Source organism: Schistocerca piceifrons, chromosome 10 (assembly GCF_021461385.2).
Source record: "Schistocerca piceifrons isolate TAMUIC-IGC-003096 chromosome 10, iqSchPice1.1, whole genome shotgun sequence".
Classification (NCBI taxonomy): domain Eukaryota; kingdom Metazoa; phylum Arthropoda; class Insecta; order Orthoptera; family Acrididae; genus Schistocerca; species Schistocerca piceifrons.
Window position 1 is genome coordinate 110,764,845 of NC_060147.1, and position 19,899 is coordinate 110,784,743.

The window sequence follows — 19,899 nt, forward strand, 5'->3', positions numbered from 1 at the left end:
GTGGCTCTCTAGGTTATTTTATGTTTTGGACATTGCAGGATGGCGTACCACTTAAAATATGCATGAATGTGGGTCCTGTTACCTTTCGCGAAGAGTTCTTCTGCGACACAATATTCCAAAACGTTCCAAATAGACAAGACACCCACAGAACCTGAGTCCACTGTAACTAAATAGACGTCGCTACGTCTTTTATACTTGCCCCTAGTGACGGTGTTGTAACCGTCTGGAACATGTCCAAGCCTGTCCGGCACGTCCAGACATGCGCGCGGCCTTGAAGTCGTTACGCAATCGCGAAAACGCGTACTCGGGCCACTGGTAATACTAGGTGGCCCGGAGTCGCTTCCTAAAGAGGCCCCCACTGGGGCCACCGCAGCGGATGACTCTCCATCTCCGAATAGGTACGCTGGCAAGCGCGACATCGGCACGTCCCATCCGTCGTCGGATCCAAGTTGTGAAGTCTCTTCTTCGACTCCACTTGACGTTGTATTAGAATTTGTGTTATGCTCATGGGTTTCGGTTTGTAGTATACCACGGGAATCATCTTCATACATGCCTCTTCTGTATCCCACAGCGGGACGCAAGTGGTAGCTCAGTTGGTAGAGCACTTGCCAGCGAAAGGCAAAGGTCCCGAGTTCGAGTCTCGGCCCGGCACACAGTTTTAATCTGCCAGGAAGTTCTAGTATGATTGTGGTTTGATGAACCCTCTGCCAAGCACTTAAATGTGAATTGCAGAGTAATCATGTAGATGTAGATGTAGATGAAGAAAGCTTTGGCCGAAAGTTAAACATGTAAAGGTCTTTTCATTGTGCATGTCTGCAACTCAATCTGTCATCTTTGTGGTGAGTAGCAATCTAGGTTTTTTTCTGGCATTCATTACTTTTTTCACCTCTAGCATTGTTTATTAATGTAAAAAATGCTAGATTCCTGCATATTTTGGACTCCACATTAAACTGTAGGCCCCCAATAGCTGGATGAGTAAACCAGTTTGAAAGTAGATAAGGGCATGCCATATGCAACAGGACCACGTCCATGTTTTTGCTCTTGATTTCAGTTGTGCCACAACACCAAAAAAGTAAAAATATTTTGGTTAAAGTTAAGAGGGCTAAATCAGCCAGTCATTCAGACTGTTGCCTCTGCAAATACTAAAAAGGTTGCTACCCCTGTTTAAGAACCCTAAGTTAGTCTGACCTAAACACAGATACCTCACCAATCTGGTTGCACATGTGGCAGAGTTAATTATGCTGTTGAGACACACAAGCCACCCCATTGCAACAGGGTCACAGTTCATGGGAAAAGACAAATACTGTGGAATTATATGACTCCTTTTCTCGGATTCTTTTATGCCAAGTTGCCACAACCTACTTGGATGTAAAGCAAGGTTCTGATTGAGATGTCTGTCACAGGTGGATGTGTTCCGTAAGATGAAGTCCGAAGACGGCCTGCTGACGCACAATTTCCGGCCGGTACAGCCTCTGGGAGACAGGGCAGTGCTCTTCAACGTGGGGAATCTTCCCCCTGCGGTGGCCCCTCGGGCCCCAACCACATCTTTTCAGACGCTGCTGACTGCCCTGTTCACTCTGCTCTGGAGGCACCACTAGTGTCCACTGTCTGCAGGCAGGGAAACATGATGCTGGGGTCACCACTGCACCCTTCTGATCACTCTCGAGTGTCTTGTAAAGATGACTTCCGTCCTTTGAGGAAGGTGTTGATGGTGACAGCCAAATGTGTGGAATGACCCTTGTCAGAAATATAACAGAAGAGAGAAGGAATACAGTACAAATGCACAATTTTTGTATGCCGACAAATGAATGCAGTTGCTCTCTTGTACACGTTGTGAACAGCATTTCCTTATACAGTACCTATTCTCATATGCAAGTATGTATGATGATACAAACATTTGTATATTATCTTCTAATGTACTTATTAATAAGCTCACCATTTCACACTTTTATAATATGTTCATTATGAACACAACTACATAAATGCCAGTATCTGCATATACCATTGGCATGAATTTGTTACAGCCACCATATCTACAGTTAAAAATTGTCTAATGTAACATCCAGTGTACAAAGATAGCAATTTAACAAATCATTTCTCTTGATAAAATCTGGAACTCTTTAACCAGATGCCTAACTTTTCTGTTTGATCAGAAAGTTGTGATAATCATCTCACAGTATGCCATTCCTGTATCATTTCTTTATTTATTTTTGTATTTATTTAAGACAGAAACATTCTGTTAATAAAATGCAGTTTTCATTCACAAAATATTATTCTTCTGTTTTAGCCCAATGCACTCCATTCTCAAGGAGTACATAGTACATAAACTGCAGAGATGTAATGTCAAAAAATGACAATCACCATCATTTGCCCTTGACATGTTCATCTTTTGCACCGGTGAAAAACTTCTGCATTAGCACTTACACATTAAAATGTTTTGTTATTTAAGGTGTGAAGTGCAAATGTGGAAGTTTTTCTTGATGCAGAAGACACATTTCACAGTAAAATGAAGGTGATGAACTGAAGCATATGTAATACCAAAAAATCAATGGAGTTCCTGAGAATTGAGTTGTAGGTCAGGATCATGTTGCAATGAAGTGGGGAAATAAAATACTATGACTAGAGTATTTCTAATTAATAAATTAGTCAGCAACAATCCCTGACAAAATATTTGTTAATAATGTATTTATTTGCTGTATGTTGTGTAGATTATGCTGAATGTAAATGTAATTCTCACAAACTTGAAAACAATTTTCCATCAAGTTGTGTGCTTGTATGTGTTAGCTTTACATTGAGCAAATGGAATACATGACACTACAAATCCTTTCAAAGAAAATATTTATCTGCCATTTAAACCTATATGCTGAAGACATGTGGAATATTAAATTATACATTATTACATACAATACAAAAAATTAAGCAGGTTCATAAAGATAATGGGAGTGTTTAAACTGACACTCATGTATAAATTTACTAATATTTATGTGATTACGTATAGAGTAAGTAATATGTGTATTGGATGACATGGGAAAACAATGTGAAATAAAAGTATTATTTATTGTATATTAAATCAAGTTCTCAACTTATCTATAGTACCTCAAAATACCTTGCTTTGTGCTCTTGTCACAGTAAATGTTTGTTTCAGTACGTCAGTTACAGTATACACACCGGAAAAAAGAAATCTACTATTTGTACAGGGTGACACAGAAAAACAGGAACATTTCCAAAATCCAATAAAACTAGAAGTGATGAAGGAAAGAAATTGCATTCGTAGTAATTGAAACTTTATAACTTTGCCATTTATGAAACTTTGATGGTATTTATCATTTTTTAAAAATTTCATCCTTTAGATGGTGTCCACCTGTATGAATACATTCGTGAAATCTGTTGTTGAGATTCCTCATAGACCGATGCAACAGCTCAGCTGGGATACTGTGAACTGCACCTCGAATTGTCTGTTTAACTTGGTTGTGTAGACTTTGCTCTTTAGGTAGCCCCACAAGAAAAAAAATCATGAATGGATAAATCTGGCAATCAAGGGGGCCAGGTAATGTTACCGAATTGTGACATCACACCGCTGCCACACAATTCACACATATGCCATTGACTGCTGTGCAGTGTGTAACATCGCTCCATCCTGTTGAAACCAGGCTTCTTGAATGTTTGGAAAGTTGTTCAATGCAGGTGTAACGAAAGTTTGTAACATCTCCATGTAATTATCGGCATTGACAGTTATTGACACAATGGCAATCCATTTGTGATTTTTTCTTGTGTGGCTACCTCAAGAGCAAAGTCTACATGACTCAACCTAGAACCCTGGATGAGTTAAAATGGAGAATTCAGGATGCAATTGACAGTGTCTCAGCTGAGATGTTGCAGCAGACAATGAGGAATCTCAACAGCAGACTTCACGAATGTATTCATACAGGAGGACACCATCTGAAGAACATAATTTTCAAAAAATGGTAATTTTTTGAAATTTCTATGAATGCAATTTCTTTCCTTCATCACTTCTAGTTTTATTGGATTGTGGAAATGTTCCTGTTTTTCTGTGTCACCCTGTACATCACAGTGTCATGGTGCCACTTGTGATAAAATTCTATTCAGCTTGCCACACACTACATAAACAAGGATATCAGGTCTGGTCAGCCGATGTGTTGCAGATTGATTGCTTCAGATGGAAACTGCTTTTTCATCATAACCTAAATTCTACACAATAAAAATTTGTTCTCATGCAACATAACAGTTAAAGAGTCAGCCATTATACAAAATGGCGTGATATTATTTGTTTATTTTCACACTGATCTTTTTATTTATATTTATTTGAAGTTTTTGTATTTGATTTCTTTTTTAAAAATTATCTCCAGGTTTCTAACTAGTACTGGCAGCCAGAATCATCTTTTATCCACAGTGGCATAACAAGTGTGTGGGAAATGCTTTGATCCCACTTTTCCTGCAAAACCTGATATGAGAAAACTGCTCATCTTAATTCTGATACTATTTTTAAAAGCCCTTTTGAAGCAGCTGATGTATTTCAATCGCAGCAAGTGGTCAAAATACCTCAATTCTGGAAGCTAGTTTCACTATAGACAATGTTTTAATACTTATTTATTGATTAAAACTTCAATAAAGACCCATCAACAGCTTTCTTAATATAATGCTTAGATGAGGTCCAATTACAGTTCTGTAATCCTCTGATCAGACAGAATCATATAATATACAGCATAACAGCACTAGATTTTTCTTATTTTTCATTTTTCTGTTATTAGATGTTTTTAACCCTTTCAACCCGGTTCAGCCAAAACATTACAAACATAATCAGCATGGTTTCAGAAATCATCATTCTTGTGCAATGCAGCTAGCTCTTTATTTGCACGAAGTAATGGCCACTATCAACAGGGGATCTCAAGTTGATTCTGTATTTCTAGATTTCCGGAAAGCTTTTGACACCGTTCCTCACAAGCGACTTCTAATCAAGCTGTGGGCCTATGGGGTATTGTCTCAGTTGTGCAACTGGATTCGTGATTTCCTGTCAGGAAGGTCACAGTTCGTAGTAATAGATGGCAAATCATCGAGTAAAACTGAAGTGATATCAGGTGTTCCCCAGGAAAGCGTCCTGGGACCTCTGCTGTTCCTGATCTATATAAATGACCTGGGTGACAATCTGAGCAGTTCTCTTAGGTTGTTCGTAGATGATGCTGTAATTTACTGTCTACTAAGGTCATCCGAAGACCAGTATCAGTTGCAAAGCGATTTAGAAAAGATTGCTGCATGGTGTGGCAGGTGGCAGTTGACGCTAAATAATGAAAAGTGTGAGGTGATCCACACGAGTTCCAAAACAAATCCGTTGGAATTCAATTACTCGATAAATAGTACAATTCTCAAGGCTGTCAACTAAACTAAGTACCTGGGTGTAAAAATTACGAACAACTTCAGTTGGAAAGACCACATAGATAATATTGTGGGGAAGGCGAGCCAAAGGTTGCGTTTCATTGGCAGGACACTTAGAAGATGCAACAAGTCCACTAAAGAGACAGCTTACACTACACTCGTTCATCCTCTGTTAGAATATTGCTGTGCGGTGTCGGATCCTTACCAGGTGGGATTGACGGAGAACATCGAAAGGTTGCAACAAAGGGCAGCTCATTTTATGTTATCACGTAATAGGGGAGAGAGTGAGGCAGATATGATACGCGAGTTGGGATGGAAGTCATTAAAGCAAAGGCGTTTTTCGTCACGGCGAGATCTATATACAAAATTTCAGTCACCAACTTTCTCGTCCGAATGCGAAATATTTTTTTGAGCCCAACTTACATAGGTAGGAATGATCATCAAAATAAAATAAGAGAAATCAGAGCTCGAACAGAAAGGTTTAGGTGTTCGTTTTTCCCGCACGCTGTTTGGGAGTGGAATGGTAGGGAGATAGTATGATTGTGGTTCGATGAACCCTCTGCCAAGCACTTAAATGTGAATTGCAGAGTAATCATGTAGATGTAGATGTAGTTTGCATGCTACTGGAACCAGCAATTTGTGACGAATTCCCAGTGATATTTGGTGCACTGCACTATCTGTCTTATTAACCATCAACGTAACTTAAATTTCTCCAAGATGGTGCTGCACTATTTTTTCCTAGGATGCCTACTGAGGCAGATGGCTATTTGAGTCATTCAGTACATTGACCTCATGTTGTTTACATGCAGAACTATAATAAGCCAATTATTCAAATTGTTTACATGTCATTTATAATGTTAACAAGATCATCCCAAACATGCACATGAAGACGTGGACCTGCAGCCCTAGACACCAAATGAATACAAGATAAGAATACCTACATGAGTTGTGGATTTGGATGTAGCTGTTGCTGCTGTTGTTGTTGTTGTTGTTGTTGTTGTTGTCTTTAGTCCAAAGACTGGTTTGATGCAGCTTTCCATGCTACTCTATCCTGTGCAAGCATCTTCGTCTCCAAATCACTACTGCAACCTACATCCCTCTGAATGTGCTTACCGTATTAATCTCTTGGTTTCCCTCTTTGATTTTTACTCCCCACACTTCCATCCAAAACTGAATTGGTGATACCTTTATGTCTCAGAATACATCCTACCAAGCGATCCCCTCTTTTGGTCAAGTTGTGCCACAAATTTCTTGTCTCCCCAATTCTATTCAGTACTTCCTCATTAATTATGTTATCTACACATATAATATTCAGCATTCTTATGTAGCATCACATTTCGAAAGTTTCTATCCTATTCTTGTCTAAACTGTTTATCATCCATACTTTGCTTCCATACATGATTACCCTCCAGACAAATACATTCAGAAAATACTTCCTAATGTATTGCGTCTATATTTGATGTTAACAAATTTCTCTTCTTCAGAAACCCTTTTCTTGCCATTGTCAGTCTATATTTTGTATCCTCTCTGCTTCAGCCATCATTAGTTATTTTGCTGCCCAAATGGCAAAACTCATCTACTACTTTAAGTGCCTCATTTCCTAATCTAATTCCCTTAGCATCACCTGATTCAATTTGACAACATTCTGTTATTCTAGCTTTGCTTTTATTGATGTTCATCTTATATCCTCCTTTCAAGGCACTGTCCATTATATTCAACTTCTCCTCCAAGTTCTTTGCTGTCTCTGACCCTTCTCAATCACTGTTTCCCTTTCATACCTCTTGACCCATCTGGCGTCTGTGAAAGTTGTAAATAGCTTTTGCTCCCTGTTACCTTCAGAATTTGAAAGAGAGTATTCCAGTCAACACTGTTCAATTATTCAATGCTCAGAGCAAAAGACAACATTGAAAATTTGTTAAAAATGAGCTCTGAAATCTCGTTTCAATTGGTTTATCACATTTAATCCTTAGCCAGTGCTCGTGAACAAATTGTGCGCATTATCAACACAAGTCAGACATGGTGATGAAAGTGTCACTTCCAGGCCACAACATCAGCTCAGGCTCATTTGTGGCCATTGGCATACACACAGCATCAGATGTATAAAGTTGCTGACGAATAGGTAAATCCTTTTCATGGGTATTGTGGACTGAAAGTCAATAACTGTAAAAGAAAAATATTACAAAAATTCTCCTACATTTGGTCAGCCCATCTCCCCTCTTTGTTTTATTTTTGAAATCACCCACTTGGCAGGCAGAATGTCAAACCAGAGATAATACAGATCACAACAGCTTCTTTTTTCTGTCCTGAGAGTATGTTGGCTACGTTATAGTTACATGAAGGTACATGTACATCTGTATTTTGTGAATCACTTTGTGACAGGGCCCTTCTTATTGCACCATGGAGTGGGATTTCTTCTGGTACCATTCTTGGGTGTAACACTGGGAAAAAATTGTGGACCTGTTGTTAGTCTGACTAGATGTTCACTTAGAGCCAGGTTTTTGCAAGATATAAGACATCTTTCTTTGATAATCTACCATAACATTTTTCATTATTGCACCATCTCTCTTAGTATACACTCAATGTCACCATTAGTTGTACCTGATTCTACTGAGGAGCCAAAGAAAATGGTACAACTGTCTAATATTGTGTAGGGCCCCAATGAGCATGCAGAAGTGCCGCAACAGGACTCAACTAATGTCTGAAGTAGTGCTGGTGGGAACTGACACCATGAATCCTGTAGGGCTGTCGATAAGTCCGTAAGGGTATGGAGGGGTGAAGATCTCTTCTGAACAGCACGTTGCAAGGCATCCCAGATATGCTCAATAATGTTCATGTAATCCGTAGCAATTCTGGATGTGTGGGGTTTCACATTGTTCTGCTGGAATTGCCCAAGTCCGACAGAATTGACAATGGACACAAATGGATACAGGTGATCATACAGGATGCTTACATATGTGTCACCTGTCAGAGTTGTATCTACAAGTATCAGGTTTCCCATATCACTCCTACCCACACCATTACAGATCCTCCATCAGCTTGAACAGTACCCTGCTGACATGCAGGGTCAATGGATTCATGAGGTTGTCTCCATACCCGTACACGTCCATCCACTTGATACAATTTGAAACGAGACTCGTCCGATCTGGCAACATATTTCCAGTCATCAATAGTCCAATGTTGAAGGGGCCAGGCGGACGTAAAGCTTTGTGTCATGCAGTCATGAATGCTACATGAGTGGGCCTTTGGCTCCAAAGTCCATATAGATGATGTTTTGTCAGTTTGCAAAAGGGGTGCACTTCTGTTACATTGAACGATTCTCTTCAGTCATCGTTGGTCCCATTCTTGCAGGATATTTTTCCAGCTGCAGTGGTGACAGAGGTTTTATGTTTTATTGGATTCCTGATATTCACTGTACACTTGTGAAATGGTCATATGGGAAAAGCCCCACATCATCACTACCTTGGAGATGCTGTGACCCATTGCTCGTGTGCGGACAGTAAAACCGTGTTCATACTCACTTAAATCTTGATAACCTGCCAGCCATTGTAGGAGCAGTAACCAATCTAACAACTGTGCCAGTCACTTGCTGTCTTATATAGGCGTTGCTGACTGCAGTGCCATATTCTGTCGGTTTACATATCTCATTATTTGAATACACATGCCTGTACCAGTTTCTTTGGCACTTCAGTGTAAGTGTCTTCTAATCGATCTGTTTCACAGGCAGACTGCTGTTTCCCAATATCCAATTGGCTATAGCAGTATGACGCAACTCTCATAAATTCTTGAGAAAATCGACTTGGAGTTTTCCGTGTGTCTTTAATACCATAAACAAGGACTCTCTGGTAGAATGCTTCTTACCACATGGGTGTCCCAGGTTCAGTTCCCAGTTGTTGTAAAACTCTAAACAAAGGTGAATGTTCCATTAGTACGTCTGTGAACCATAAAATACATGAGGACAAAAAAACAATCTTTTATAAGATTTGTGATTAAGAACGTTATTTGCATTGAAAATTAGATTCATGTGTTTAATATGCAATTAGAAATAAGAAGACTCTTTCATAAAAATGACAATTAGATATTTGTTAATTAGTATATATTTGATAAATTTTATTATTGATGGCGTAGGTATTCAAATTGAACAGAAAAACAAAATAAAATCTCGAATGCAACTCAATCTAGCGATTACCAGTCCCAATAGCTACTGATTTTGTACTATGTATATGTATTTTACACTTCACGGAAACACTATTAGAAATTCACCTCTGTTTAGAAATTTGCATCGGCTGGGAATAGAACCCAGCAACCCTGAGTGGCAGGTGAGTGTTCTACCACACAAACCACACTGCCTGTCAAAAAAACAACCTTATTTTAGGGTATTAAAGATGGTCAATAAACATCATAGTCTTATTTTCTTGAGAATTTTTGACAGTTGCATAGAACTATTTTGTCTGATTGATATTTGAGTTCTGAACTTCACATACCACAAATATAAAAAAATTACATAAATCTGATTGCTGTGTGGTCTCCTTGTATGAATTACTACCATGAGGAAAAGTTAAGCACGTTCTGTGTTTTTCGCGCAACTGAAAGCCAACCAACTAACATGACACGTTGTATGCCAAAAACATCAACAGAGAAATTATTGCAATGAATTTAAAATAATAATGAAACCCACTGATGATGGTGCTATTCCACTGAAACTAATTTGTGAAGTAAATAAATGAGAAGTGCTTGCAACAAGTTGGACCCACAATTCCATAATGTTTTCCACAAACACGAACCAACACAAGAGTTCAAGTTACAATAATTGTCATTATTATTTCTTGATATTAGTATGAGTTTACTGACTTTAGTTGTAACTCACAGTACAGTCATAGAAACTACATTTTTTAGTGTGTGATTTGATATTTTATTGTTGTTGTTGTTGTTGTTGTTGTGGTCTTCAGTCTTGAGACTGGTTTGATGCAGCTCTCCATGCTACTCTATCCTGTGCAAGCTTTTTCATCTCCCAGTACCTACTGCAACCTACATCCTTCTGAATCTGCTTAGTGTATTCATCTCTTGGTCTCCCTCTATGATTTTTACCCTCCATGCTGCCCTCCAATACTAAATTGGTGATCCCTTGATGCCTCAGAACATGTCCTACCAACCGATCCCTTCTTCTGGTCAAGTTGTGCCACAAACTTCTCTTCTCCCCAATCCTATTCAATACTTCCTCATTAGTTATGTGATCTACCCACCTAATCTTCAGCATTCTTCTGTAGCACCACATTTCGAAAGCTTCTATTCTCTTCTTGTCCAAACTATTTATTGTCCATGTTTCACTTCCATACATGGCTATACTCCATACAAATACTTTCAGAAACGACTTCCTGACACTTAAATCTATACTCGATGTTAACAAATTTCTCTTCTTGAGAAACGCTTTCCTTGCCATTGGCAGTCTACATTTTATATCCTCTCTACTTCGACCATCATCAGTTATTTTGCTCCCCAAATAGCAAAACTCCTTTACTACTTTAAGTGTCTCATTTCCTAATCCAATTCCCTCAGCATCACCCGACTTAATTAGACTACATTCCATTATCCTTGTTTTGCTTTTGTTGATGTTCATCTTATATCTTCCTTTCAAGACACTGTCCATTCCATTCAACTGCTCTTCCAAGTCCTTTGCTGTCTCTGACAGAATTACAATGTCATCGGCGAACCTCAAAGTTTTTATTTCTTCTCCATGAATTTTAATACCTACTCTGAATTTTTCTTTTGTTTCCTTTACTGCTTGCTCAATATACAGATTGAACAACATCGGGGAGAGGCTACAACCCTGTCTTACTCCCTTCCCAACCACTGCTTCCCTTTCATGTCCCTCGACTCATATAACTGCCATCTGGTTTCTGTACAAATTGTGAATAGCCTTTCGCTCCCTGTATTTTACTCCTGCCACCTTTAGAATTTGAAAGAGAGTATTCCAGTCAACATTGTCAAAAGTTTTCTCTAAGTCTACAAATGCTAGAAACGTAGGTTTGCCTTTTCTTAATCTTTCTTCTAAGATAAGTCGTAAGGTCAGTATTGCCTCACGTGTTCCAGTGTTTCTAAGGAATCCAAACTGATCTTCCCCGAGGTTGGCTTCTACTAGTTTTTCCATTCGTCTGTAAAGAATTCAAATTAGTATTTTGCAGCTGTGACTTATTAAACTGATAGTTCGGTAATTTTCACATCTGTCAACACCTGCTTTCTTTGGGATTGGAATTATTATATTCTTCTTGAAGTCTGAGGGTATTTTACTTGTTTCATACATCTTGCTCACCAGATGGTAGAGTTTTGTCAGGACTGGCTCTCCCAAGGCCGTCAGTAGTTCCAATGGAATGTTGTCTACTCCGGGGGCCTTGTTTCGACTCAGGTCTTTCAGTGCTCTGTCAAACTCTTCACGCAGTATCATATCTCCCATTTCATCTTCATCTACATCCTCTTCCATTTCCATAATATTGTCCTCAAGTACATCGTCCTTGTATAGACCCTCTATATACTCCTTCCACCTTTCTGCTTTCTCTTCTTTGCTTAGAACTGGGCTTCCATCTGAGCTCTTGATATTCATACAAGTCGTTCTCTTATCTCCAAAGGTCTCTTTGATTTTCCTGTAGGCAGTATCTACGAGGCCTGTTCAGAAAGTAAGCTCCGATTGATTGCCAAATTGAAACCACAGTGAACATCAGAAATGTTTTACTTGTAACAATTAGTTACACCTTTCAGCTACTTCTCTATGTAGTCGCCGTTCTGACTTAGACTTTTGTCATAGCGTTGTACCAACTTTTCAATAGCCTCATCATAGAAGGCAGCCGCCAGTGCTTTCCGCCAATTCTCCACGCTGGCCTACACCTCGTTGTCTGTGTCAAAATGTTGTCTTCAAAGGCAGCGGTTCATGTGACCAGAGATGAAACTCAGGGGGAGACAATTGCGGACTGTATTGTGGGTAATCTAACATTTCCATTTGAAAACGATGCAGGAGCATCTTCATTGCCCCTGCAGAATGCGGCTGAGAATTGTCGTGAAGACGAAACAGCACGACAGTTATGTAATGTTAGCTGCATAGCTTCAGGCGAAATTTCTCACCAGGCCCTCATACTTGGCGGCAGACACTATTTTCTAGACATCTTTACGCACTCACTGCGAGCTCAGAAATGAGAAGAGCGACGTGATGCTAACTGGGGTTATACTAGAGACACTACCCAACACATCTGTGCAAAGCTTTATCGGATTTTCATAGTCGTTTCCATTTCGCGACCGATCGGAGCTTACTTTCTGAACACCCCTCGTATCTTACCCCTAGTGAGATAGGCCTCTACATCCTTACATTTGTCCTCTAGCCATCCCTGCTTAGCCATTTTGCACTTCCTGTCGATCTCATTTTTGAGACGTTTGTATTCCTTTTTGCCTGCTTCATTTACTGCATTTTTATATTTTCTCCTTTCATCAATTAAATTCAATATTTCTTCTGTTACCCAAGGATTTCTACTAGCCCTCGTCTTTTTACCTACTTGATCCTCTGCTGCCTTCGCTACTTCATCCCTCAAAGCTACCCATTCTTCTTCTACTGTATTTCTTTCCCCCATTCCTGTCAACTGTTCCCTTGTGCTCTCCCTGAAACTCTGTACAACCTCTGGTTCTTTCAGTTTATCCAGGTCCCATCTCCTTAAATTCCCACCTTTTTGCAGTTTCTTCAGTTTTAATCTACAGGTCATAACCAATAGATTGTGGTCAGAGTCCACATCTGCCCCTGGAAATGGCTTACAATTTAAAACCTGGTTCCTAAATCTCTGTCTTACCCTTATATAATCTATCCGATACCTTTTAGTATCTCCAGGGTTCTTCCATGTATACAACCTTCTTTCATGATTCTTAAACCAAGTGTTATCTATGATTATGTTGTGCTCTGTGCAGAATTCTACCAGGCGGCTTCCTCTTTCATTTCTTAGCCCCAATCCATATTCACCTACTATGTTTCCTTCTCTCCCTTTTCCTACACTCGAATTCCAGTCACCCATGACAATTAAATTTTCGTCTCCCTTCACAATCTGAATAATTTCTTTTATTTCATCATACATTTCTTCAATTTCTTCGTCATCTGCAGAGCTAGTTGGCATATAAACTTGTACTACTGTAGTAGGTGTGGGCTTCGTATCTATCTTGGTCACAATAATGCATTCACTATGCTGTTTGTAGTAGCTTACCTGCACTCCTATTTTTTATTCATTATTAAACCTACTCCTGCATTACCCCTATTTGATTTTGTGTTTATAACCCTGTAGTCACCTGACCAGAAGTCTTGTTCCTCCTGCCACCGAACTTCACTAATTCCCACTATATCTCACTTCAACCTATCCATTTCCCTTTTTAAATTTTCTAACCTACCTGCCCGATTAAGGGATCTGACATTCCACGCTCCGATCCGTAGAACGCCAGTTTTCCTTCTCCTGATAACGACATCCTCTTGAGTAGTCCCCGCCCGGAGATCCGAATGGGGGACTATTTTACCCCCGGAATATTTTACCCAAGAGGACGCCATCATCATTTAATCATACAGTAAAGCTGCATGCCCTCGGGAAAAATTGCGGCTGTAGTTTCCCCTTGCTTTCAGCCGTTCGCAGTACCAGCACAGCAAGGCGGTTTTGGTTATTGTTACAAGGCCAGATCAGTCAATCATCCAGACTGTTGCCCTTGCAACTACTGAAAAGGCTGCTGCCCCTCTTCAGGAACCACACGTTTGTCTGGCCTCTCAACAGATACCCCTCCATTGTGGTTGCACCTACGGTACGGCTATCTGTATCGCTGAGGCACGCAAGCCTCCCCACCAACGGCAAGGTCCATGGTTCATGGGGGGGGATTTTATTGTATCGGTAGCAAAATCTGACTGAGGAAATTGTTACACGCAAGAACACAGAAAGTTTGGCCAGTACTTACTTCCAGTACACTAAATTCCTGGGTCAGATGCCAGAAACACTTGAAAGTATAAAACTCTAATCCTAACTTTTAGAACTTTAATGTTCTTTCCTCAGGAGGAAAATGGAGTTCAGTTGAAGAGGAATGACCATCTCTAGAGAGGGCAATCATTAAAACTGCACAGACAAATATGAGTACAAGGAAAGTGACTGCAAAGAAATTCTGGGCAACAGAGTAAATACTTCAGTTGATTGACAAACAAAGTACATCGAAATATGTTCAGGAAAATACAGTGATACATCACTTAGGGATGAAATATATAGGAAGGTGAAGTGGCTGCAGGAAAAATGTAGAACATTGAACAAGAATTGGTGGTAAAAAAGAATGATTCAGTATACAGAGCATTCAAAACAACACATTGTGAAACAGAAAGCAAGGTCATCAGCATAAAGAATGTACTGGTAATTCCACTTCTAAACACAATGGTGGGAACAATCCACTGAAGATCTCTATGAGGTGCTGGTATTCACTGATGATGTGGTAGAAAGAAACATGGAAGACATGGGAGATCCACTATTAGAGTTCAACAGTGTTTTGAAAGACGCACAGTCAAATAGAAGGCAGAAGGGATAGATAAAATTCCTCCAGAATTTCTAAACTCACTGGGGGAAATAGCAACCAAATGACTATCCAAGTTAGTATGTAGAGTCTGTGAAACTAGAAATATACTATCAGACTTTCAGAAAAATATCATCTACACAATCCCGAAGACAGCAAGTGCAGGTAAGTGCGAGAATTACTGCACAGTCAGCTTAACATTTCATGCACCCAATTTGCCCACAAGAATAATATACAGGAAAATGAAAAAAAAAAAAAATCAAGGAGCTGTTACATGATGATAAGTTTAGTTTTGGGAAAGGTAGAGTCAACAGAGAGGCAGGTTCAATGTTGCCCTTGATAGTCAATGTAGGACTTAAGAAAATTTAAGATATGTCCATAGTATTTATTGATCTAGAATAAAAGGTTACACAATGTAAAATGTTGCAATATCGTCGAAATTCGGAGAATAATAGGGATAACCTACAGGTAAAGACAAGTAATATACAATATGTACGAGAGTGAAGCGGGAACATTAGGAATGGAAGATCAAAAACAAAGCACTCAAATTAAAGAGATTTTAAGGCAGAAATGCAGTTGTTCAGTCTATACATAGGAGAAGTAATGAAGAAAATGAAAGAAAGTACCAAGAGTGAGATTGAAATTCAGGGTGAAAGGATATCAATGATTGTAAGATTCGGTGATGATATTGCTATCCTCATTGAAAGCTAAAAATAATTATGTACATACACTTCTGGCCATTAACATTGCTACACCATGATGATGACATGCTACAGATGCCAAATTTAACCAACAGGAAGAAGATACTGTGATATACAAACGATTAGCTTTTCAGAGCATTCACACAAGGTTGGCACCGGTGGCAACACCAACAACGTGCTGACATGAGGAAAGTTTCCAACCGATTTCTCATACACAAACAGCAGTTGACCGGCGTTGCCTGGTGAAACGTTGTTGTGATGCCTCGTGTAAGCAGGAGAAATGGGTACCATCACATTTCCGACTTCGATGAAGGTCAAATTGTAGCCTATCGCGATTGCAGTTTATCGTATCGCGACATTGCAGCTCGTGTTGGTTGAGATCCAATGACTGTTAGCAGAATATGGAATCGGTGGGTTCAGGAGGGTAATACGGAATGCCGTCTTGGATCCCAATGGCTTCATATCACTAGCAGTCGAAATGACAGGCATCTAATCCACATGGCTGTAACGGATTGTACAGCCACATCTCGATCCCTGACTAAACAGATGGGGATGTTTGCAAGACAACAACCATCTACATGAACATTTCAACGACGTTTGCAGCAGCATGGACTATCAGCTTGGAGACCATCACAGACAAGAGCGCCTGCGATGGTGTACTCAACATCGAACCTGGGTGCACGAATGGCAAAACATCATTTTTTCGGATGAATCCAGGTTCTGTTTACAGCATCATGATGGTCGCATCCATGTTTGGCGACATCGTGGTGAACGCACATTGGAAGCGTCTATTCGTCATCGCCATACTGGCATATTAGCTGGCGGGATGGTATGGGGTGCCATTGGTTACACGTCTCGGTCACCTCTTGTTCACATTGATGCCACTTTGATCAGTGAACATTACATCATTACATTTCAGATGTGTTACGACCCGTGGCTCTACCCTTCATTCAATCCCTGCGAAACCCTACATTTCAGCAGGATACTGCACGACCGCATGTTGCAGGTCCTGTACTGCTCTTTCTGGATACAGGAAATGTTCGACTGCTGCCCTGGTCAGCACATTCTCCAGATCTCTCACCATTTGAAAACGTCTGGTCAATGGTGGCCGAGCAACTGGCTCATCACAATACACCAGTCACTACTCTTGATGAACTGTGGTATCGTATTGAAGCTGCATGGACAGCTGTACCTTTATGCACCATCCAAGCTCTGTTTGACTCGATACTACTCTCCATGCTACTCTACCCTGTGCAATCTTCTTCATCTCTGAGTACCTACTGCAACCTACTTCCTTCTGAATCTGCTTAGTGAATTCATCTCTTGGTCTCCCTCTATGATTTTTACCCTCCACGCTTCCCTCCATCACTAAATTGGTGATCCCTTGATGACGCAGACTGAGTCCTACTAAACGATCCCTTCTTCTAGTCACGTTGTGCAACAAATTCCTCTTCTCCCCGATTCTATTCAGTACCTCCTCACATGTCACATGATCTACCCATCTAATCTTCAGCATTCTTCTGCAGGACCACATTTCGAAAGTTTCTATTCTCTTCTTGTCTAAACTATTTATCGTCCATGTTTCACATCCACACATGGCTCCACTCCATACAAATACTTTTAGAAAAGACTTCCTATACTTGATGTTAACAAATTTCTCTTCTTCAGGAACACTTTTCTCGGCATTGCTAGTCTACATTTTATATCCTCTCTACTTCAGCCATCATTAGTTATTTTTCTGCCCAAATGGCAAAACTCATCTACTACTTTAAGTGTCTCATTTCCTATTCTAATTTGCTCACCATCAGCTGATTTAATTCGACTACATTCCATTATCCTCATTTTGCTTTTGTTGATGTTTCTCTTATATCCGCCTTTCAAGACACTGTCCATTCCGTTCAACTGCTCTTCCAGGTCCTTTGCTGTCTCTGACACAATTACAGTGTCATCGGCAAACCTCAAAGCTTTTACTTCTTCTCCATAGATTTTAATTCCTACTCCAAATTTTTCTTTTGTTTCCTTTACTGCTTGCTCAATATACATATTGAATAACGTTGGGGATAGGCTACAACCCTGTCTCACTCCCTTCCCAACCACTGCTTCCCTTTCATGCCCCTTGATTCTTATAACTGCCATCTGGTTTTTGTACAAATTGTAAATAGTCTTTCATTCCCTGTATTTGAACCATGCCACCATCAGAATTTGAAAGAGAGTATTCCAGTCAACCTCGTCATAAGCTTTCTCGAAGTCTACAAATGCTAGAAATGTAGGTTTGCCTTTCCTTATCGTAGCGTCAGTATTGTCTCACATGTTCCAACATTTCTACGGAATCTGAACTGATCTTCTGCAAGGTTGGCTTCTACCAGTTATTCCATTCACCTGTAAAGAATTCATGTAAGTATTTTGCAGCCGTGACTATTAAACTGATAGTTCAGCAATTTTCACACCTGTCAACACCTGCTTTCTTTGGGATTGGAATTATTATATTCTTCTTGAAGTCTGAGGGTATTTCGCCTATTTCATACATCTTGCTCACCAGATGGTGCAGTTTAGTCATAGCTGGCTCTCCCAAGGCTATCAGTAGTTCTAATGGAATGTTGTCTATTCCCAGGGCCTTGTTTCGACTCAGGTCTTTCAGTGCTCTGTCAAACTCTTCATGCAATATCATATCTCCCATTTCATCTTCATCTACATCCTCTTCCATTTCCATAATATTGTCCTCAAGAACATCGCTCCTGTATAGACCCTCTATATACTCCTTCCACCTTTCTGATTTCCCTTCTTTGCTTGGAACTGGGTTTCCATTTGAGCTCTTGATATTCATACAAGTGGTTCTCTTTTTCCCAAAGGTCTCTTTAATTTTCCTGTAGACAGTATCTATCTTACCACTAGTGATATATGCCTCTACATCCTTACATTTGTCCTCTAGCCATCCCTGCTTAGCCATTCCACACTTCCCTGTCAATCTCATTTTTGAGACATTAATATTCCTTTTAGCCTGAATCATTTACTGCATTTTTATATTTTCTCCTTTCATCAAATAAATTCAATATCTCTTCCATTACCCAAGGATTTCTACTAGCTTCCGACTTTTTACCTACGTGATCCTATGCTGCCTTCACTATATCATCTCTCAAAGCTACCCATTCTTCTTCTACCATATTTATTTCCCCTGTTCCTGTCAATCGTTCCCTTATGCTCTCCCTGAAACTCTGTACAACCTCTGGTTCTTTCAGTTTATCCAGGTGCCATTTCCTTAAATTCCCACCTTTTTGCAGTTTCTTCAGTTTTACTCTACAGTTCATAACCAACAGATTGTGGTCAGAGTCCACATCTGCCTCTGGAAATGTCTTACAATTTAAAACCTGGTTCTTAAATCTCTGTCTTATCATTATATAATCTATATGAAACCTCCCAGTGTCTGCAGGCCTCTTCCATGCATACAATCTTCTTTCATGATTCTTAAACCAAGTGTTAGCTATGATTAAGTTATACTATGTGCAAAATTCTACCATGCGGCTTACTTTTTCATTCCTTATGCCCATTCCATAGTCACCTACTACTTTTCCTTCTCTTCCTTTTCCTACTATCGAATTCCAGTCCACCATCACTATTAAATTTTCGTCACCCTTCACTATCTGAATAATTTCTTTTATCTCATCGTACATTTTTTCAATTTCTTCATCATCTGCAGAGCTAGTTGGCATATAAACTTGTATTATTGTGGTAGGTGTGGGCTTTGTGCCTATCTTCGCCACAATAATGGGTTCACTATGCTGTTTGTAATAGCTGACCCATGCTCCTATTTTTTTATTTATTATTAAACCTACTCCTGCATTACCCCTATTTGATTTTGTATTTACAATCCTGTAGTCACCTGACCAGAAGCTTTTTCTTCCTGCCACCAAACTTCACTAATGCCCACTATATCTAACTTTAACCTATCCATTTCCCTTTTTAAATTTTCTAACCCACCTGCCCAATTAAGGGATATGACATTCCACGCTCTGATCCGTAGAACGCCAGCTTTCTTTCTCCTGATAATGACATCCTCCTGAGTAGTCCCCACCCAGAGATCTGAATAGGAGACTATTTTACCTCCAGAATATTTTACCCAAGAGGACGCCATCTTTATTTAACCATACAGTAAAGCTGTATGCTCTCAGGAAAAATTACGGCTGTAGTTTCTCCTTGCTTTCAACCGTTCACAGTACCAGCACACCAAGGCCGTTTTGGTTAATGTTAAAAGACC

The 19,899-nt window shown here is 39.8% G+C and overlaps 1 protein-coding gene across 1 annotated transcript in view; it reads left to right on the forward strand.

Moving 5' to 3' along the window:
* Positions 1 to 3,044, forward strand: part of LOC124718893 (carbonic anhydrase 2-like) — a 216,463-nt gene extending 213,419 nt beyond the window's left edge. The window contains exon 7 of the mRNA XM_047244541.1: positions 1,404 to 3,044. Coding sequence (XP_047100497.1) covers positions 1,404 to 1,598 — 195 coding nt within the window. The 3' untranslated portion in view covers positions 1,599 to 3,044. The remainder of the gene's footprint in view (positions 1 to 1,403) is intronic.
* The last annotated feature ends 16,855 nt before the right edge of the window (positions 3,045 to 19,899 follow it).